Here is a 23,021-nt window from a genome sequence, read left to right as displayed (position 1 = left end):
AATTGAATTAAAAGACAACTATATTGGTGGGAACTGGAACACCCTGTCGTACATGTCGATCCAGAGCATCCCAAACATGCTCAATGGGTGACATGTCTGGTGGGTATGCAGGCCATCGAAGAACTGGGAAATGTTGAGCTTCAGGAATTGTGTACAAATCCTTGCGACATGGGGCCGTGCATTACCATGCTGAAACATGAGGTGATGGCAGCGGAAGAACGGCACAACAATGGGCCTCAGAATCTCGTGACTGTCTCTCTGTGCATTCAAATTTCCATCAATAAAATGCAATTGTGTTCATTGTCCATAGCTTATGCCTGCCCATACCATAACCCCCCCATGGGACACTCTGTTCACATCAGCAAATCACTCGCCCAAACAAAACCATACACGCCGACTGCCATTTGCCCGGCACATTTGAAACTGGGATTTATCTGTGAAGAGCACACATCCCCAGCATGCCAGGTGAACATTTGCCCACTGCAGTCAGGTCAAGACCCTGGTTAGGACGACGAGCATGCAGATGAGTTTCCCTGAGTCGCTTGACAGTTTGTGCAGAAATCCTTCGGTTGTGCAAACCCACAGTTTCATCAGCTGTCCGGGTGGTTGGTCTCAGACGACCCCGCAAGTCCTGGACTGGCGTGGTTACACGAGGTTTGCGGTTGTGAGGCAGGTTGGACGTACTGCCAAGTTCTTTAAAACAGCAGCTTATGGTAGAGAAATGAACATAACATTCTTTGACAACAGCTCTGGTGGACAGTCCTGCAGTCAGCATGCCAATTGTACACTCCCTCAAATTGAGACATCTGTGGCATTGTGTTGTGTGACAAAACTGCACATTTTAGAGTGGCCTTTTATTGTCCCCAGCACAAGCTTCTCAATATGCCACACCTGTCAGGTGGATGGATTATCTTGGCAAAGGAGAAATGCTCAATAACAGGGATGTAAGCAAATTTGTGCACCAAATTTGAGAGAGAAACTGTGCGCGAATTAACATTTCCGGGAACTTTTATTTCAGCTCATGAAACATGGGACCATCACTTTACATGCTGCGTTCATATTTTTGTTCAGTATAATTGTGTATGGAGGGTAGGTCACTTTAGGGTCGGCAGGCAGTGTAACAGTTAAGAATGTTGGGCCAGTAACCAAAAGGTTGCTGGTTAGAATCCCCGAGCCGACGTTATTGGACACAGGTCAGGTCAAAATTGGTGCGACCAAATCATGTGTTGGGCCATGAACTGAAAAAGTTTGTAGCACCAGCGCCACCTATGGAAAAAGTCTCGACTTGAGCACTGCGTGGTATAAGTAGCTTAGTTGTGACCTCGTGCTAAGTGCCAGAGAATGCCTGTAACCCTATTAGACAACAGCTGACAGGACAGAGAGGCAGCCTAGGTAATAAGAGTGAAGCATTCTGGGTAATGTAACACACAGGCCTCTCCCCATGCTTGTGTAATGGGTATTGAATGTACTGGAGTAATCAGGCAGAGCCAGTTACACTGTCACTCTTCATCCCGTCAGCAGGTCATCGAGGTGGACCCAACACTGGGCCTGCCTGCCCTAAGCCCGGAACCCCTCTACAAACATCTAAGGTTGCTCATCAACCGAGGATGCATTTGCTTCCACCCTCCCCTTCCCTGTGGGTCTGAAAGCAAAGAAAGTAAAAAAAAAAATAAGATTTTGTAAAAATGTTGGGCTTTATTGTTTTGTATGGGTATATTTTTTTCAGGCCTTAATTGTTATTTGACTAACACCATTTGCTCTCACTGTCAGTAATTGTAATGTTGTAACTTGTAACAGTGATTGCCTTCTAAGTGCCAACATCCTTTTTGAGGCAGTGCTACCTGACAGTAGTAATGGTCTCTGATCGATTGAGAGATTCAAGGAGCTACTGAAGTTTAGTAACATAGTAGATGCAACTCATTGAATATTTACATTCATGCACTTTGAAATGTAACTGTAGGGCACTCCCACATCATATGAAGGAATGTGCCTACCTGATTTAGGGGGAACAGTAAACCAATTTAATTCTAACATTTTTCCTTGTATTTAAAACACCAGGCTGAACAAACTTAACATGTTTAAATAGATGGTTGGGATTACGGGACGTCAATGTAATATTTTTCCACATTCTGTTCCAGTTAAATGGTTGTTCAGATTCATTAATGGCTAGCTCAGAATGAGCTTTCCAAAAGGTGTTTATATAGAGATGAATCCTTTCGGGAGCACAGAGAATTTATTTATAAATCCCATCATTGGATGGGTCGGTAGTTGGGTTTTCCAAGGGATTCTATAGGCCAGAATAGCTGACCTAAGTTGTAAAAATAGGAGTTGCCAGTTAAAATACACTGAGTACACAAAACATTAAGAACAGGGACCTGAAGAACTGTAATACCCTGTTTCTCTGAGTTGTAGCTGAACATGGACACATAATATACACTGAGTATACAAAACATTAAGAACACCTCTTTCCATGACAGACTGACCAGGTGAAAGCCATGATCCCTTATTGATGTCACTTGTTAAATCCACTTAAACTCTGCGTAGATGAAGGGGAGGAGAGATTAAAGACAATTGAGACATGGATTGTGCATGTGTATCATAGGCAAGTCAAAAATATTTAAGTGCCTTTGAATGGATTACGGTAGGTGCCACTGCTGGGTTTTTCCATGCTCAACAGTTTCCCGTGTGTATCAAGAGTGACCCATCACCCAAAGGACATCCAGCCAACTTGACAACTGTGGCAAGCATTGGAGTCAACATGGGCCAGCATCCCTGTGGAACGCACTGACGAATTCAGGCTGTTCTGAGGGCAAAAGAGGAGGGGGTGCAACTCAATATTAGAAAGGTGTTAATGTTTGGTATACTCAGTGTATATGAGTCTTTATAATCTTGGAATGTTCTAAAATCCATACTGTCCATGATTTCGGCAATGGTGCAGATTCCACATTCGAACCACGGCGGGGGGGGGGGGGGGGGTATGCAAAAGGCCACCCTCCAGATCGCAAGGCATTATTGTGAAATATTGGGGCATGGGCATGCCATTTTGATTCACAGTTGGTTTTCAATTTTGCGGCAAACAGAAATTGTGTGAGCAATAATAGGACCAAGGCGTAGTTTACATTGATTAAGGGATATATCAGTGAAGACCACCTCTTCCAGGGCAATAGGAGACACCATATTTATCTCTATACTCAGCCAGGGGGCAGAAGAATCATGTCTAAACCAATTTAGGATGGGACAAAATGATAATTAACTGTATTTCCAGGCACTATCACTTCTGTATAAATTGTAACTGTGAATACAATGGAAAGCACACCTGTGCTCCAAGCAGATATAACAGAGGTACTAGTGTACTTCTAACACTTAAGCGTCAGAATCATGAGTGCAGTTTACCCTGGGTCACAGTGGCACAGTAACAGAGCGTGCCTGTTTCCCTTCCTTCTCTGGCCACAATGAACCCCAGTAACCTACAACATCCTACAACCCAGGGACAGTCATGCACAAATGTCATGTTTGTGGTTCAATTGTCCTTAAATAGCTAAGACACATGCCCGAGTGTCGCTCTCCTGTTCTCCCCACTGACCAGCTGAGAAGAAACCGGTTTGCGGTTTGAGTGCCATCTCCTCATAATCCATATCCCACTCATCCACACACAGTGGGGAGACTGAGCCCTTTAGAGTGATGTGCCACACCCTAGAGCTGCTGGTCTAACCAATAAACTTTAATCTACAGAGGTACACAGACAGGTCAGATAGCTAGAAGATAGTTACCCAGAAAAGACAGGTCAGGGCTATCGAGACAGACAAAAAGAGGCAGACAGACAAACGGGTCACATGAACCTACTGAGGATGCGGGAGACCGAGGTCTTAAAACAAATAGGTCATGTTAACTTACTAAGGTTGAGGTTGCTCTTGTGAGATTTTATCTTGTCTGTCCAACCTCCGTCGACGAGCCAGGCAAAGTCTGGGTCTGGGCCGCTGCAGTCCTCCATCTCCTCTGAGAGCACAGCCAGCACCCTGCTGAGCTATGGTATTGACTGACACCGCAGGATCCCACACTCCAACTGGGCTATGGTATTGACCAAAACCAGAAGCGATCCGCCAGGACTCTGATACAGGCCCAAACAACCTAGTCCCACTACGCTGAAGTTGGGATTCAGTGGAAGGTTACTGCCTAACGGACCTGACCCGAATAGACTCAGAATCTCCCTGCACTCAAATACAGTACCCAGTCAGCCGGTCTAGGTGTCAAGTTTATAGCCTAGCGTCACACTGCGACATGTGTGCCAAACAAACAACCTCATAGCTGATCAAAACTCCAGAGGAGAGAATCAGGGTGTGTGGGTCTAGTCTGCTTTGAGAGAGTCACAGCTGGATCCTATAGCATAAATACAATAGAGGCCTTCCAGTCTGCAGAGTTAGAGATGGAGCCTTGTAGAGTTCCTAAAAACGGCCTGGAATCCACCAACCAAGTACGTTGGAGCCGTAGACTATTCCCCTCCCATATAGTCTGTCCCTACAGAACCTCAGGACCCCTATACTAGTCGAAGGCAGCGTCCAGTGTGAATGCCATGTGTGTATGCAAGCAGACAAATAAAATCCCTCTCATCTAGACTAAGAGCTGGGAGAAGGAAAAGTACTGCATGAGATTACACCAGCAGAACACTAGGTCCATTCACACACACCGACCTGCTGTGTTCATTGTTCACATTCTGTACAGTACTTAACACACCAACAACGAGGGTAAGTAGTTAGTGCAAGACAGCGCTATGCATGCATGTTTGCATGTACACATCAATAAAAAACAAAACAGGATGCGGATTGGTCAAATCGGTAGGTGGGGACAGTCAGACTGATTGGCTGATCTATTAACCCCGGCACACACACACACACACACACACACAGCCCATGCACTCACACACAGGGTCGATCTGTTAAACAACACAGACCCTACAGGTCACAGAGACACAGTACTATTGGCACCAACTCTATCCTACAGTGACCCTGATGTCACCATACCTCATGCTACTGTTGATTTCAATGCTGTCCTGACACAATCCAACTGCATTCCATACAGGACAGTTAGTTCTGTCCTGTTCTGTTGGTGACTGGCTGGCTGACTGATCAATATTCTCCTATTGCTGCCCTGCATCCCACTGGGTTAAAGAGACACACACACACAGAACCCTGTGTCAAATCAGACGGCCTGTTGCCCGGACCTCTGAGTCTATGGGGGTGCCACAGGGTATAATTCCCGGGCCGACTCTTTTCTCTGTATATATGACGTTGCGCTTGTGGCTGGTGATTCTCTGATCCACCTCTACGCAGTCGACACATTCTGTATACATCTGGTCCTTCTTTGGACACTTAAACCTCCAAACGAGCTTCAATGGCATACAATATTCCTTCCGTGGCCTCCAACTGCTTTTTAATGCTAGTAAAACTAAATGCATGCTCTTCAACTGATTGTTGCCCGCACCCGACCGCCCGACTAGCATCACTACTCTGGAAAGTTCGGACGTAGAATATGTGGACAACTACAAATACCTAGGTGTCTGGTTAGACTAAACTCTCCTTCCAGACTCACATTATGCACCTCCAATCCAAAATGAAATCTAGAATTGGCTTCCTATTTCGCAACAAAGCCTCCTTTCCTCATGCTGCCAAACATACCCTCGTAAAACTGACTATCATACCGACCCTTGATTTTGGCGATGTCATTTACAAAATAGCCTCCAACACTCTACTCAGCAAATTGGATGCAGTCTATAACAGTGCCACCACTGCGACCTGTATGCTCTCGTTGGCTGGGCCTCACTACATATTCGTCGCCAAACCCACTGGATCCAGGTCATCTATAAGTCTTTGCTAGGTAAAGCCCCGCCTTATCTCAGGTCACCATCGCAACACACACCCGTAGCACGCGCTCCAGCAAGTATATTTCACTGGTCATCCCCAAAGCCAACACTTCCTTTGGCCACCTTTCCTTCCAGTTCTCTGCTGCCAATGACTGGAACGAATAGCAAAAAAAAAAAAAAATGCATGCATGCATGTATATGTATATACACACACACACACACACACACACACAGCTCAAAAAAATAAAGGGAACACTTAAACAACACAATGTAACACCAAGTCAATCACACTTCTGTGAAATCAAACTGTCCACCTAGGAAGCAACACTGATTGACAATAAATGTCACATGCTGTTGTGCAAATGGAATAGACAACAGGTGGAAATTATAGGCAATTAAAAAGACACCCCCAATAAAGGAGTGGTTCTGCAGGTGGTGACCACAGACCACTTCTCAGATCCTATGCTTCCTGGCTGATGTTTTGGTCACTTTTGAATGCTGGCGGTGCTTTCACTCTAGTGGTAGTATGAGACGGACTACACTACCTGAGCCAGGAAGCATAGGATCAAGTGGCTCAGGCAGTGCAGCTCATTCAGGATGGCACATCAATGCGAGCTGTGGCAAGAAGGTTTGCTGTGTCTGTCAGTGTAGTGTCCAGAGCATGGAGGTGCTACCAGGAGACAGGCCAGTACATCAGGAGACGTGGAGGAGGCCATAGGAGGGCAACAACCCAGCAGCAGGACCGCTACCTCCGCCTTTGTGCAAGGAGGAGCAGGAGGAGCACTGCCAGAGCCCTGCAAAATGACCTCCAGCAGGCCACAAATGTGCATGTGTCTGCTCAAACGGTCAGAAACAGACTCCATGAGGGTGGTATGAGGGCCCGACGTCCACAGGTGGGGGTTGTGCTTACAGCCCAACACCGTGCAGGACGTTTGGCATTTGCCAGAGAACACCAAGATTGGCAAATTCGCCACTGGCGCCCTGTGCTCTTCACAGATGAAAGCAGGTTCACACTGAGCACGTGACAGACATGACAGTCTGTAGACGCCGTGGAGAACGTTCTGCTGCCTGCAACATCCTCCAGCATGACCGGTTTGGCGGTGGGTCAGTCATGGTGTGGGGTGGCATTTCTTTGGGGGGCCGCACAGCCCTCCATGTGCTTGCCAGAGGTAGCCTGACTGCCATTAGGTACCGAGATGAGATCCTCAGACCCCTTGTGAGACCATATGCGGTTGGCCCTGGTGCGGTTGGCCCTGGGTTCCTCCTAATGCAAGACAATGCTAGACCTCATGTGGCTGGAGTGTGTCAGCAGTTCCTGCAAGAGGAAGGCATTGATGCTATGGACTGGCCCACCCATTCCCCAGACCTGAATCCAATTGAGCACATCTGGGACATCATGTCTCGCTCCATCCACCAACACCACGTTGCACCACAGACTGTCCAGGAGTTGGCGGATGCTTTAGTCCAGGTCTGGGAGGAGATCCCTCAGGAGACCATCCGCCACCTCATCAGGAGCATGCCCAGGCGTTGTAGGGAGATCATACAGGCACGTGGAGGCCACATACACTACTGAGCCTCATTTTGACTTGTTTTAAGGACATTACATCAAAGTTGGATCAGCCTGTAGTGTGGTTTTCCACTTTAATTTTGAGTGTGACTCCAAATCCAGACCTCCATGGGTTGATAAATTGGATTTCCATTGATTATATATATATATATATATATATATATATATATATATATATATATATATATATATATATATATATATATATATATATATATATATATATATATATATATATATATATATATATATATATATATATATAAAATAAAAAAATAAAAATCACTGAAGCTGGAGTCATATCTCCCTCACTAACTTTAAGCACCAGCTGTCAGAGCAGCTTACCAATCACTGTACCTGTACACAGCCAATCTTTAAATAGCTCACCCAACTACCTCATCCCCATATTTATCCTCTCACACCCCAGTATCTATACTTGCACATCATCATATGCACATCACGCCAGTGTTAATGCTAAATTGGAATTATTTCACCTCTATGGCAAATGTATTGCCTTACCTCCCTACACACTGTACATAGATTTTTCTATTGTGTTATTGACTGTACATTTGTTTGTGTAACTGTGTTGTTTTTGTTGCACTGCTTCGCTTTATCTTGGCCAGGTCGCAGTTGTAAATGACAACTTGTTCTCAACTGGCCTACCTGGTTAAATAAAGATGAGAAAAAAAAATAAACACATCTAGCGGCCTCAGGAGCTAAGAGTTTAGAGCTAAACAAGGTTATGACAGGAACATTATGGCAGGAAATAGTGATAATAAAGGAAACATTGTTCAGAAGTAAACATTCTCCAAGCGTTGTGGACCAATGGAAGCGTGCATGTACTGTACTCCACATTTAATGACGCCAGGGCCCAGCTTAGCGCATTGTTCACAGTTAGCAGGGTTAACGAGAGCCGCGAAAACGTGGTCTACGCCGAGGCAAGTAGCACAGAGCCGATATGAATCATAACCACAATTGACAGGCAAGCTTTGCTAGGCTTGGGTGCTTTTTCTCCCCCTTCCCTGACAACTTGACTTGTAAGCCTGTCAACATCTCGTTTCGACCGGACGGACGAAAGCAAATGGAATTACCGTGGGGATAGATAGCTAGCTACTCACACTGCTACTACAACGCGAAGTTGAGAGACACGGGGTAACGTGAGCTTGAGTCAGGTAAGCAGGACGACAGCTTTATTTACCAGGGCGGTGGGAAAAAAATGCAGTCTATATACTTTCGGTGTAGAGAAAGTAGAGCTAACAGGGATGCTAGCTAATTATCTTCACCTGAGTGATGATAGCTAGCTAGCTAGCCGTCGCGTAAAATACAGAGTAGTGACCCGGTGTGTAAACCAAGTAACACGAGGTAGAAACACACGGCTAGGTCATCTTCTACAGGGGAATTTAAAAAGGGATGGTGCTTCAATGATGGCGTAACACACTAGGAAGAAACAGCACCGCTCATGTTAGCCGAACAAACTGAATGGGGGTTTAGCGCAAAAGTTGACAGCTAAAAACACCTGTGGTGCCGTTAGCTTGTTAGGAGTGCTTTTTGGCTAACTTGGAATCAGTCAAATTAAGCTGAAATTCGTGAAAATAGAAAAGAAGCCACAACGCTCCGTGGTGGGTGGCATCCCCCAGGAAGAGTAGCTGGTGCTTTCACAACAGCTAATGGTGATCCTAATAAAATACCAAATCCACACCAAAAGGAACAGTTAAGAGAGCTAGTATTCTGAAGAAAGCTGCTTAACGAGCTAGTAACCAAATAGACCTGTGAAGTGGCAAAGAAACCATAGCATTGCAGGGTGTTATATAGATTGGCCTGTTAGACGTGCTGGAATAAGGCTTAAACCAATGACCCATAGTGAGATCAGAGTCGACTGAAATAACTACAATTATATTCTATATAAATGAAAATGACTTTATTACTGACGGTATATGCCCATGTTATATCATCCATATAACGTATTGAATATAGTTTAACTGCTGTGTCCTAAACAGCATAATTACAGTACTAGCCTGCTGACAACCAGGGAGATGCATGCCACTGTAAATAGCTGGAGATAAGACATAGGGTTGGAGGAGGATGCTGTTTGTCTGCAGCCTGCTTGCTGCTGCCTAATGTTTTATGTATTGAGTTAAACTCCTTATATAAAATGTAAACATCCATTGTGCAATGTCTTGTTATCTGCAGTACTTTATGCTTAAACGAGGTATCTGCCTGCAGAATGCATGCATGCTGCAGAATCATGGAGTACAGACACCACCCCCCCCCCCCCCGACAACCACCCACACACACACACACACACACACACACACAACAGGCTGCAAGCAGTGGAAACCAAACCAACGACAGTACTGAGTTTCCTCTTCTGCACAATGAGTAACATACAAAGCACAGCTCTAGCTAGGAAGTTGTGAGTAACTCAGTCAGTAACCAGTCATAGAGCCAAACAAGCACCTGTATCAATAGTGCTTTGACGTTCTAGGAGACATTGTCGTATTTTCACAGGGTACATGAAGTGAGAGGGTTGTAGGGAAGGGAGGTTGAGTCAGCCATGACAGAGAGAGCGAGATCTAAATTGTAGTCATCTGTTCTGAGAGCCAGGAGCTACAGTAGGGCAACAGTGACACGGCAACAACGCAACACACACGCAGTGAGAGAGGGGGGGACCAGCTGTTCTTTCTGTCTGTCACGCATCACCCCACGGACCCACGGACCCAACAGGAAGAGTGTTACTTAAAAAGGTTACTACAAGCTTCACTCAGTTGATCTACGTATGTGTACGTTGGTGGAGTGGGATTTTTTGGAGCAGCAGACACCTTTTGGTAATGTGATATGCACACCGGTCCCACTCACAAGGGGGTGATGGAAACCTTTGTCAGCTCAGTTTGTGAAAGCAAGGAAGAGTTGCTTTCCCTTGCTAGCAGTAACTAGCTGGCAGCCTGGCAAAAAAATAAAAATAGCAAGCTAGCTAGCATTTTTAGCTTCCCACATCTACGTGTGAAAATCAAATTTAGAATTTATTTTAAATATATGCCCTGCACTCCTGAGAGGCGCAACATTCTAAGACACTGCATCGCAGTGTTGCGGCGTCACTACAGCCTGTGTCATTATGTGTCATTGCCGGCCGTGACCGGGAGTCCCATAGGGCGGCGCACTCTACAAACCTACATTATGTCAATGACTCTGGTTAGTGCTACAACAGCACTGGGAAAACGGTCCCTGTAGAACTGAAATGGAAGGACTGATTAGTTGACAATATCAATACTCAGTGATAAAGATGATCAGGCAACACAAGAACAAACAGGATCACCACAACACAGACAAGCCTGTTGTTTCCTCACTGACTCTCCATCTCACATAGTGACGGGTGTTGCATCCCAAATGGCACCCTATACCCCACATAGTACACCATTTTCTGGCCCTGTTGTACCAGTCAAAAGTTGACCCAGCTACTCATTCAAGGGGTTCTTTATTTTTACTATTTTCTACATTGTAGAATAATAGTGAAGACATCAAAACTATGAAATGTAGTAACCAAAATGGTGTTAAACAAATCAAAATATATTTTATATTATTCAAAGTAGCCACTGTTTGCCTTGATGACAGCTTTGCACACTCTTGGCATTCTCTCAACCAGCCTCATGACACACAAAAATAACATAAAATTGATCAGAAATACAGTGTATACATTGTTAATGTTGTAAATGACTATTGCAGCTGGAAACGGCTGATTTATTCATAGAATATCTACAATTGTCGGAAGTTTACATCAACCTTACACAAATATCACATTTTTCACAATTCCTGACATTTAATTCTAGTAAAAAGTCTGTCTTAGGTCAGTCAGGATCACCACTTTACTTTAAGAATGTGAAATGTCAGAATAACAGTAGAGTGATTAATTTCAGCTTTTATTTCTTTCATCACATTCCCAGTGGGTCAGAAGAAGTTTACCTACACTCAATTAGTATTTGGCAGCATTGCCTTTAAATTGTTTTACTTGCGTCAAATGTTCCAGGTAGCCCTCCACAAGCGTCCCACAATAAGTTGGGTGAATTTTGGCCCATTCCTCCTGACAGAGCTGGGGTATCCGAGTCAGGTTTGTAGGCCTCCTTGCTCGCACACGCTTTATCAGTTGTGCCCACACATTTTCTATAGGATTGAGGTCAGGGCTTTGTGATGGCCACTCCAATACCTTGACTTGGTTGTCATTAAGCCATTTTACCACAACTTTGGAAGTATGCTTGGGGTCATTGTCCATTTGGAAGACCCATTTTTGACGACGCTTTAACTTCGTGACTGATGTCTTGAGATGTTGCTTCAATATATCCACATCATTTTCCTGTCTCATGATGCCATCTATTTTGTGAAGTGCACTAGTCCCTCCTGCAGCAAAGCACCCCCACAACATGATGCTGCCATCCCCGTGCTTCATGGTTGGGATGGTGTGCTTCAGCTTGCAAGCCTCCCCCGTTTTCCTCAAAACATAACGATGGTCATTATGGCCAAACAGTTCTATTTTTGTTTCATCAGACCAGAGGACATTTCTCCAAAAAGTATGATCTTGTCCCCATGTGCAGTTGCAAACCGTAGTCTGGCTTTTTTATGGCGGTTTTGGAGCAGTGACTTCTTCCTTGCTGAGCGGCCTTTCAGGTTATGTCGATATAGGACTCGTTTTACTGTGGATATAGATACTTTTGTACCCGTTTCCTCCAGTATCTTTACAAGGTCCTTTGCTGTTGTTCTGGGATTGATTTGCTTTTTTTGCACCAAAGTACATTCATCTCTAGGAGACAGAACGCGTCTCCTTACTGAGTGGTATGACGGTTGTGGGGTCCCATGGTGTTTATACTTGCGTACTATTGTTTGTACAGATGAACGTGGTACCTTCAGGCATTTGGAAATTGCTCCCAATGATGAACCAGACTTGTGGTCCACAATTATTTTTCTGAGGTCTTGGCTGATTTCTTTTGATTTTCCCATGATGTCAAGCAAAGAGGCACTGAGTTTGAAGGTAGGCCTTGAAATACATCCACAGGTACACTTCCAATTGACTCAAATGATGTCAATTAGGCTATCAGAAGCTTCTAAAGCCATGACATTTTCTGGAATTTTCCAAGCTGTTTAAAAGGCACAGTCAACTTAGTGTATGTAAACTTCTGACCCACTGGAATAGTGATACAGAGAATTATAACTGAAATAATCTGTCTGTAAACAATTGATGGAAAAGTTACTTGGGTCATGCACAAAGTAGATGTTAACAAACTATAGTTTTGGAAAGTCAGTTAGGACAAGAAATATGTGGAGTGGTTGAAAAATGGAGTTAATGACTCCAACCTAAGTGTATGTAAACTTCCAACTGTACATAGGTGTACAGAGGCCCATTATCAGCGACCATCCCTCCTGTGTTCCAATCGCACGTTGTGTTAGCTAATCCAAGTTTATAATTAAAAAAAGGCTAATTGATCATTAGAAAACCCTTTTGCAATTATGTTAGCACAGCTGAAAACTGTTGTACTGATTGATTAAAGCAGCAATAAAAAAAATTATACGCTGTGTAGTACTCCCTTCATAGAACAGCGCAAACTGTCTCTAGCCAGTATAGAAAGAGTGGGAGGCCCCAGTGCAGAACTGAGCAAGAGGACAAGTACATTAGTGTCTAGTTTGTGAAACAGATGCCTCAAGTCCTCAACCTGCAGCTTTATTAAATAGTACACGCAAAACACCAGTCTCAACATCAAAAGTTGGATGCTGGCCTTCCAGGCAGAGTTCCTCTGTCCAGTGTCTGTGTTCTTCTGCCCATCTTAATCTTTTCTTTTTATTGGCCAATCTGAGATGTGGCTTTTTTTTTTTGCAACTCTGCCCAGAAGGCCAGCATCCCGGAGTCGCCTCTTCACTGTTGACGTTGAGACTGGTGTTTTGCGGGTACTACTTAATGAAGCTGCCAGTTGAGGACTTGTGAGACATCCGTTTCTCAAACTAGACACTAATGTCAGGACACAATGCAAATAGTCCGGGTAGCCATTTGATTACCTGTTCAGGAGTCTTATGGCTTGGGGGTAAAAGCTGTTGAGAAGCCTTTGACCTAGACTTGGTGCTCCGGTACCGGCAGCTTAGCTCCAGTGATGTACTGGGCCATACGGACTACCCTGTGTTGTGCCTTGCGGTCGGAGGCCGAGCAGTTGCCGTAACAGGCAGTGATGCAACCAGTCAGGATGCTCTTGATGGTGCAGCTATAGAACATTTAGAGGATCTGAGGACTCATGCCAAATATTTTCTCCTGAGGGGGAAATAGGCTTTGTCGTACCCTCTTCACAGCTGTCTTGGTGTGCTTGGACCATAATAGTTTGTTGGTGATGTGGACACCAAGGAACTTGAAGCTCTCAACCTGCTCCACTACAGCCCCGTCAATGAGAATGGGGACGTGCTCGGTCCTCCTTTTCCTGTAGTCCACAATTTTCTTTGATTTGATAGGATGCCAGATGGCTCACATTCAACAAATCTATGCAATTGTAACAGGCCCACAATGTGGTTACTACAGTCTGAGATATATATACACATAGCCTTTTTCACAGCATAACATGAAAAAAAAAAAGGTCTCTTTTCAGGTTTAGAAGAAATGACTGCTAAATGCTAACTCCTGTTCATATAAGCTGGTAGCATAGCTAGCACACAGAAATCAGTGGTGGTAGTCAGTCCAAGTGTAATGCAGTTGATTGGGGACAATGACATGAACATGTACTGTGGTTGACATCCAAAACAAGCATTATAGTCAGATCTTTTCTCAACATAGTGTGAAATACACAAACAATAGTCTAAATGTAGGCTAATTTTGCTGGGGGGGGGGGGCAACCTTTTCACCACGCATTTCCATGGCTTTTCCGTTGTTTTAGTCGAGTTCGATTGATCTCTTTACCACATGTATACAGATTGCCTGAGAGTTCTAGTAGCATATTAGCCTGTCTAGTAGCTTGAGGTTTTTTTCAGCTGTTCAGACTGGGGCCTCAGGACTATAGGCAATGCTATAGTCTAACCACTAGCCAGTTGAATCTCATCCACTCAGACCCCATATGCCTGTCTCTTTCTCTCTTCCCCCTGCTCCACTACCTCCCCACACTGAACAAACTGTGCAGAGATGAACAGAACAGAAAGCAGAGATGAAGAGAAAGCAAGAACGAACAGAGCAAAGTCCATTTAGCTGCTAATGGATTCTCATGCTTCACCGCTCCTACTGGTCCAATTACACTGGGAGGAAGAGAGGGATAGAGGACGGGAGAAAGAGAGCAGAGGAGGACCTGGTCAGGACCTGTATTACCCAGAAACAGAGTCACTCTAGTTCACGAATACAACAGTCCCCTACTGCCATTCAGTATGAAGGGTGTAGAGAGGCCAGGGACTAAACACATCTCTATTCTGATCTTCAGCAAGGCAAGGCTGCCATGTTGTGACAGTCTTCTATAGCATGCTAAACAATAACTGAAACATCAGGTATGGAAGACCGCCATTGGTAACAAAGCAGAGGTGAATAATGCACGAGTATGTCAAGTATATATGCAGATGATGATCTTTTATAACAGTCCACCTTCCATCTCCATACAGATCCCACAAACAGGAGAGAGAACTTAAGAGCAAATTACCCTGACCAAAAAAAGTGGGCTAAGCACCAACGACACAAAGGCACTCAACTCTGTAGACAACATTCATTGGGACATTATTTGTCTGTCTAAATGGAGCACTGGTGATGAGACCGTGCTGTTATTAGATGACGAGTCGCTCATCCATCTGTGTGTAACAGGGTCTTCATAAGGACCCTCTACAGGGCTGAGATGGACTACGCCTAAATAATTAAACTGCTAACAGAATACACCTAGATAATAAAACATGTTAACAGAATACACCTGGCAGCCATACCAGCTTTAGCTAAAAACATTTCATTTGGATCTATACATTTGACATCAAATGTTACATATTTATAGAACCAGTCAATAGTTGACACTCATTACAGGGTTTTTCTTTATTTTTTATATTTTCTACTATGATATATAATAGTGAAGACATCAACAACTATGAAATAACACATATGGAATCCTGTAGTAACAAAAAAAAAAGTGTTAAATCAAAATATGAGATTCTTCAAAGTAGCCACCCTTTTCCTTGATGACAGCTTTGCACACTTGGCATTTTCTCAACCAGCTTCATGAGGTAGTCACCTGGAATACATTTCAATTAACAGGTGTGCCTTGTTAAAAGTTAATTTGTGGAATTTCTTTTCGCAAAAACCATCAAACGCTATGATGAAACCGGCTCTCATGAGGACCACCACAGGAAAGGAAGACCCAGAGATACCACTGCTGCAGAGGACAAGTTCATTGGAGTTACTAGCCTCAGATTGCAGCCCAAATAAATGCTTCAGAGTTCAAGTAACAGACATCAACAGTTCAGAGGAGACTGCGTGAAAATCAGGCCTTCATGGTCAAATTGTGGCAAAGAAAATCACTACTAACGACAACGATAAGAAGAGACTTGCTTGGCACAAGAAACATGAGCAATGGACATTCGACTGATAGAAATCTGTCCTTTGGTCGGATGAGTCCAAATTTGAGATTTTTGGTTGCAACCGCCATGCCTCCGAGACGCAGAGTAGGTGAACGGATGATCTCTGCATGTGTGGTTCGCACTGTGAAGCATGGAGGTGGTGCGATGCTGGTGACACTGCCAGTGATTTATTTAGATTTCAAAGCACACTTAACCAGCATGGCTAGCACAGCATTCTGCAGTGATACGCCATCCCATCTGGTTTGCACTTAGTGGGACTATCATTTGTTTTTCAACAGGACAATGACCCAACACACCTCCAGGCTGTGTAAGGGCTATTTGCCCAAGAAGGAGAGTGATGGAGTGCTGCATCAGATGACTTGGCCTCCACAATTACCTCACCTCAACAAAATTGAGATGGTTTGGGCTGAGTTGGACTGCAGATTGAAGAAAAAGCAGCCAACAAGTGCTCAGCATGAGGAAACTCCTTCAAGACTGTTTGTAAAGCATTCCAGGTGAAGCTGGTTGAGAGAATGCCAAGAGTGTACAAAGCTGTCAAGGCTAAGGGTGGTGACTTTGAACAATCTCAAATATATTTTGATTTGTTTAATGACTCCATGTTATATTTCATAGTTTTGATGTCTTCAGTGATTCTACAATGTAGAAAATAGTAAAACAATAAAGAACACTTTGAATGAGTAGGTGTCCAAACTTTTGACTGGTACTGTATGAGGCAAAGGTACAGAATGGCACCTTTTATTTAGGGGTATTTTAATACATATCCATTTAGGAATCAAAGCATTTTATGTATCTAGTCCCCCCATTTGAAGGTGTCATGAGATCATACCCCTAAAACATGCTAACCTCTCACCATTACTAATAACAGAGGCGGTTAGCATTTTTTTTTTTGGGGGGGGGGGTTATGATATTTATGCATCTATAACTATGCCACTCATTATTCACGATTGACACATCTAGTCCCACTCCGGTGCCCAAAGTCGCCAGTTTACTAACCACCAGTCCTGGCAACCCATCATTAGACACCTGTACTTCCCTGATTATTTAGCCCTCTTTGTTAAATCAGTTAAATTGTCGCTCACGTTCAGTTCGCATCCCACGTTTGTTCTTTTGCATCCGTTCCGTATTAAAAACTCACCTTCTGCTTTCTGACGCTCGGCGTATACGTAACAGAGATTATCCGTAATCATGGTAGCATCCACATTGAATGTAGACGTGTTCAGAAACTTTTTTTGTTTACAATAAAAGTGACTCCAAAATGACCAAATTCATTATTTACCATTCAAATTGGACACAACATAATCCGAAACACAAAAACAAACTGCATATGCATCCAACATCCAAGTTTGTAGAGTCCCAAGTTTGATGTAATCATTGCGTGCTAGGAATATGAGACCAAAATACTAACCTTTTACATAAATACTTTAATACACTACATTTGAAGACAACTGGAAACTCTGAAAAACTAAAAAAACAAGTACCGACTGGCAAAGTGTTTAACAGTCGTCCAACTCTGAAATCCAAGTCGAGAACTCTGGCCTCTTTCTAGAGCTCCGACCTAAAGATCACTGACGTCATGAGTCGACCTTGTTCCCCCCCGCCCGAGTTCCCAGCATCTTGAAAGCCCCATAAATCCAGAGAATGCCAGACTTTGATGACAAAATTTGCGCACAAGAAGGACCGCCGTACCACCTTCCTGTTCAAGTGAGCATTGCACAACAAGGGGAGTCCAAACATTTCTTGTATGCTGCTGCAGACATTATGTTATATGCCAGGGAGATATGTATACTGTAGCTAAGAAAGTAATACTAAGTGTATGTTGTGTAGTAAGCTCTTAGTAGCCCATGTGCCTCACCCTAATAATTTTGTCCCTTTCCCCCTCATAATTTAGCCTACTGTTCTGACTTGGTGATGCACAGGTAGCCTATAGCCTGTTTTAGCAAAATCTAATATTGTAAGAGCTTTCATTATCTGCTTATATGCCCCCTTTATTTATCCTACTGTTCTGACTTGGTGTACAGGGAGAATACTGTACGAACGGCCCATGTTCTGTATTCTGTCCCTGTACATTTCAAAAGTGCTGAACAAATAGTTATGACTACATCCATCCTAGCTCGCTCAATGTCTTAATAGAAATTACGGATGGCCTCTTATGCCGTAATTTGTAAATCTCAATAAATCAGTAGAAAACATTTGTTTAGGCAAGTCAGCCATAGTAGCTATGTCTTTTTAAAAATGCAGTAAATGAGACTAAAATGAACTGTTTCGCTGCCAGACTTGGCTCCGCTGATAGCCAGGTGTAGCGGTGGTAAGGAGTCAATCCATGGTGCTGAAAAGAAAGCTCTGCTGTTGGGACAGCTTTATGTAGGCTCTAACAGTTTATGGGCACTGTTTATCACCATTATAGTGCAATTTATGTATTGTTTAGTGGCTTTGCTGGCATGCATCAACTATAAAGATAAAATACATTTTCAAAAAAATGGGGTGTTTGCTCCACCAAGATTTACATGCCAAAATCGCCACTGGTAAGAGGCACGTCAGCAGCAGAACAAAATCAAGTAAAAACATTTGAGGGACAGCATAGCTAGCAAACTAGCAGATTTACATAATCAACAACATGAATGATCAGCTGATAGCCCATCCTCTTTAACCAATGTGAATCTTTACGAGGCATTCCAATTAGCTTGCTTTTAATTAGCTTACATTCTCGCTACAGAGTCAGTTGGTAATTTATGAAAGTCTATTTCTGTGTGCTGTTTTATTTAACAGCACACAGGACTTACCAGAGTCAAAGTGCTTTCATTTCTAAATAATAAAAAAACGTTATGCATGAAAAATACCCTAAAAAAATATAAAAATAAAGTGGTGATATTCTGTACTGTCGCCACATATAAAACATTTGATCTCAAATCCAAAATGCTGGAGTATAGACCTATTTAAACATTTTAGCGTCACTATCCAAATAATTACTAGGGGAGTGTATATTTAGCACTGTACATTTAGCCATATTGCTTTAGCTTCACTATAGCTTTGGACATATAGCTTTAGCACTGGCAATTAGCAATAGCTTCAGCCACATAGCCTTAGCAAAAGGCTTTAGTCATACAGTTTTAGCCCACGTGTTAGCTTCAGCAATGCATGCTCACACTCTCAGGGATTGAGGCACACTGGCAGACCTGTGGATGGAAAAACTGCACACACACACACACACACACACACACACACAGTACAGGCCACTACACATGCTACACTACCGTAGCATAGGCTTGGTACAGTATGTACCCATCCCTGAGTTGGGTTAATGGGGCAGGGCAGCCACATTGGCCAGAGGCATTACGAGAGTGGCTGACCCAGCACAGAGGTGTGTGTTAGAGTGAGTATGAATAGGCACAATTGAATTTGCTTCCACCTCAGGCTCAGTATCCCAACTCCCTCGTCCATCCCTCCACCATCCTCTTGTCCCCATCACAACACCCATTCCTCCAGCCTCTGCCATTCTCACCCGGACTCCCCAATTGATGTCCACAAGCAGAAAGCAACGGAGGATGAATAAAAAGCTACAGGAACTAAAACGTGTGTTAGGGTTGTTAAGGTTACTTACGTAGGAAGTGTTTCTCCAGTAAGGCAATCTCTAGATGACCCTTCACCTCGTTTAGCCGGTCCGACTCGCTCCTCTGGAAGTCCTGAAAGGCCGCAGCCATGTTGAGAGCCCCCGAACCCGCCTGCACACAGATGAGAAGCGCACGGTCATACAGGCGTAATATCAAAACGCACACACCCACACACTGGAAGTCCTGAAAGGCGGGCTCCATGGTGAGAGCCCCAGAAGTCATCTGCACGCACGAACACACACCAAGAGGCTAAATTAGCATTAATACAGGCATGACATCACACACAGAAGAAACGCACGTTAAAACATACATGAGATCGACTTAACACACATTAAAACATGCATGAATAAAACCGACACACACACACACACACGGCGGAGTAGCTATATCTCCAGTATGATGACTCACACGGCCAGTGCGTTTCCCTCCCGTTTTGAAACGCGTTGCAAAGGAGATCCCTACCGACTGACTGTCTGTCCTCTAGTCTAAATGCAACACTGATGACTCAACCACTCCCCCCCCAACTGACTCATGGCTTTAGTCCACGACACCGCATTACTCCACAGATTACCAGACCAATACCAGGTGAGGGAGAGAGAGAGACGGTGAAAGAGGGGAAGAGTGGAGGGGGGGAAGAGAGGATCAGTCGATGAAAAAGATGTGTCAAGAGAAAGCGACAGAAATAGAATTGTGTTAAAGAAAGCAACAGAGGATGAAAGGAGGGAGGAGAGAAGGAAAGCGTGGAAGCTGCAGTTATTCTGAGCCACTGCAGGTTTACCAGCCGCCAACAGAACAACGCAGGCAGGGTGTCCCTTTAAGAGGCTCCTGCCAGAGACAAAGACAGTCACGGCCAACACACACATAAAGCCAAACACACACTGCAGCAGCTTCTTCTCCCTGCAGCATTCGTGACTGCAGCATGTCTTAATCTATTATGCTGCCTTTCAAGTCCATGAGAGACAAACACCACATGAGAGAGAACAAGGGATGAGGAGAAAGGAATTCAGTAAAGATGCCCTACTTGGGATGCAGCCAGTGATTAACAAGGGATGAAGAGAAAAGACGGTGAGATGAATGAAAAACTAAAAACAGAGAGCCTTCGCTCTGTAGCCCAAATGTCAGAGAGAGTTGATTTGAGAAGGAGGCTAGAGAGAAACGAGAGGGGAGGGGCTAGACGGGGTGCGTCGAACAGGAAGTAAACACCCAGGTCATGTGATCCGGTCCTGAGGAGCAAAGAAGCAGCAGTGCACAACTATCATGGAGTATCTGCAGCACTGATGAACGAGCAGTAGTGTGTGTGTTTGATGATTTTATTCATTCAACCTTTATTCTTATTTACAATGACGGCCAACCAAAAGGCCTCCTGCGGGGACGATTGCTGGGATTAAAAATAAAAGTGTAGGACAAAAACACACGACAAGAGAGACCTAAGAAGAAAACACAGCATGGGGGGTGTGTTGGGGGGGGGGGGGGGGGGGGGGGGAGAGATCTATGTTGCAGAGCCCAGGAATTTAAAGAACTAGGACGATGCATAGCCCAACTGAAAAGGTTCTTTCTCAAACTCTGGATGAAAAGGGGGAAGCATATTACTGGCATCTTCATTTACAAAACCACTGTTCAGGTCTACTGTGAAAGTTGTTTCTCAGAAAATGTCTAGAAAGTCAGCAGCTGGCCTCATGTTTGTTCCTGGGCAGAAAACATCTAGAATTACTAGGCTTACACCGTATACCGGACTATTTGGAAATATTGACAGTAAGATTTACAATACCGCTCATGGGTACCCACAACCACACCCCCCCAAGTGTCAACTAATTTATATCTAGTTCAGTGCTCCAGCTATACATTTGTTAACTAAGATGGCTAGATGTCAAGATCAAGCTTCATGGTTACACCAGACATTCAATCCCCTCCTGGATCAAGATCCCTGTTACCTAAATTATTGTGTATAATTTTTTAAAATTATAAATATTTTTTTGTACACTCAGTGTGTGTGTGTGTGTGTGTGTGTGTGTGTGTGTGTGTGTGTGTAAAAAAATAAATAATAAAACCGTCCTAATATCAAGTTGCACACCCCCCTTTTTGCCAACAGAACAGTCTAAATTCATTGGGGCATGGACTCTACAACATGTTGAACGTGTTCCTCAGGGACACTGGCCCATGTTGTTCACAATGCTTCCCACAGCATTGTCAAGTTGGCTTGATGTTGTTTGGGTGGTGGACCATTCTAGATACACATGGGAAACTGTTGAGTATGAAAAACTCCGTAGCTCTGCAGTTCTTGACACAAACCGATGTGCCTTGCACCTACTACCATAGCCCATTCAAAAGGCACTTAAATATTTTGTCTTGCCCATTCACCCGCTGAATGGCACAAACACAATCCATGTCTCAGGGCTTAAAAATGCTTCTTTAACAGGTCTTAACAAGTGACATCAATAAGGGATCACAGCTTTGAACTTGATTCACCTGGTCAGTCTCATTGAAAAAGCAGGTGTTCTTAATGTTTTGTACACACAGAAAGTATTCAGACCGCTTGACGTTTTCCACATTTTGTTACATTAAAGCCTTATTCTAAAATGTATTAAACGTTTTCCTCAATCTACACACAATAACAAAGCGAAAACAGAAGGCATTTTTTGCAAATTTATTAGAAATAAAAAACAAATACCTTTACATAAGTATTCAGACCCTTTGCTATGAGACTCGAAATTGAGCTTATCCTGCTACCATTTAACATCCTTGAGGTTTCTACAACTTGGAGTCCACCTGTGGTAAATTCAATTGATTGGACATGATGATTTGGAAAGGCACACACCTGTCTAGATAAAGGTCCCACAGTTGACAGTGCATGTCAGAGCAAAAACCAAGCTATGAGGTCAAAGGAATTGTCCGTAGAGCTCCGAGACAGGATTGTGTCGAGGCACAGATCTGGGGAAGGGTACCAAAACATTCCTACGGCATTGAATGTCCAAGAATACAGTGGCCTCCATCATTCTTAAATGGAAGAAGTTTGGAACCACCAAGACGCTTCCTAGAGCTGGCCGCACGGCCAAACTGAGCAATCAGGGGAGAAGGGCCTTGGTCAGGGAGGTGATCAAGAACCCGATGGTCACTCTGACAGAGCTCCAGAGTTCCTCTGTGGAGATGGGAAAACCTTCCACAAGGACAACCATCTGTGCAGCACTCCACCAATCAGGCCTTTATAGTAGAGTGGCCAGACGGAAGTCACTCCTCAGTAAAAAGGCACCTGACAGCCCACTTGGAGGACTCTCAGACCATGGAAAAGAAGATTCTCTGGTCTGATGAAACCAAGTTGAAATCTTTGACCTGAATGCCAAGCATCACTTCTGGAGGAAACCTGGGACCATCCTAACGGTGAAGCAGTGGTGGCAGCGTCATGCTGTGGGGATGTTTTTCAGCGGCAGGGACT

The 23,021-nt window shown here is 44.0% G+C and overlaps 1 protein-coding gene across 4 annotated transcripts in view; it reads right to left on the bottom strand.

The window, feature by feature from the left end:
* The window catches only part of gramd4a (GRAM domain containing 4a), a 59,878-nt gene that overhangs the window by 18,470 nt on the left and 18,387 nt on the right, over window positions 1-23,021 (bottom strand). For 2 of the 4 annotated variants that reach the window (XM_029742140.1, XM_029742141.1), the window contains exon 3: window positions 19,582-19,702. In XM_029742140.1, the coding sequence (XP_029598000.1) occupies window positions 19,582-19,702 (121 nt within the window). Of the gene's footprint in view, window positions 1-3,894; window positions 4,649-19,581; window positions 19,703-19,999; window positions 20,330-23,021 lie in introns of those variants that run through there. The other 2 variants (XM_029742142.1, XM_029742143.1) reach the window with 2 other exon arrangements.

Source organism: Salmo trutta, chromosome 40, assembly GCF_901001165.1.
Source record: "Salmo trutta chromosome 40, fSalTru1.1, whole genome shotgun sequence".
Taxonomy (NCBI): Eukaryota; Metazoa; Chordata; class Actinopteri; order Salmoniformes; family Salmonidae; genus Salmo; species Salmo trutta.
Note: the sequence above shows the minus strand (reverse complement) of the source record. Positions and strands in the feature narration are given on the sequence as shown.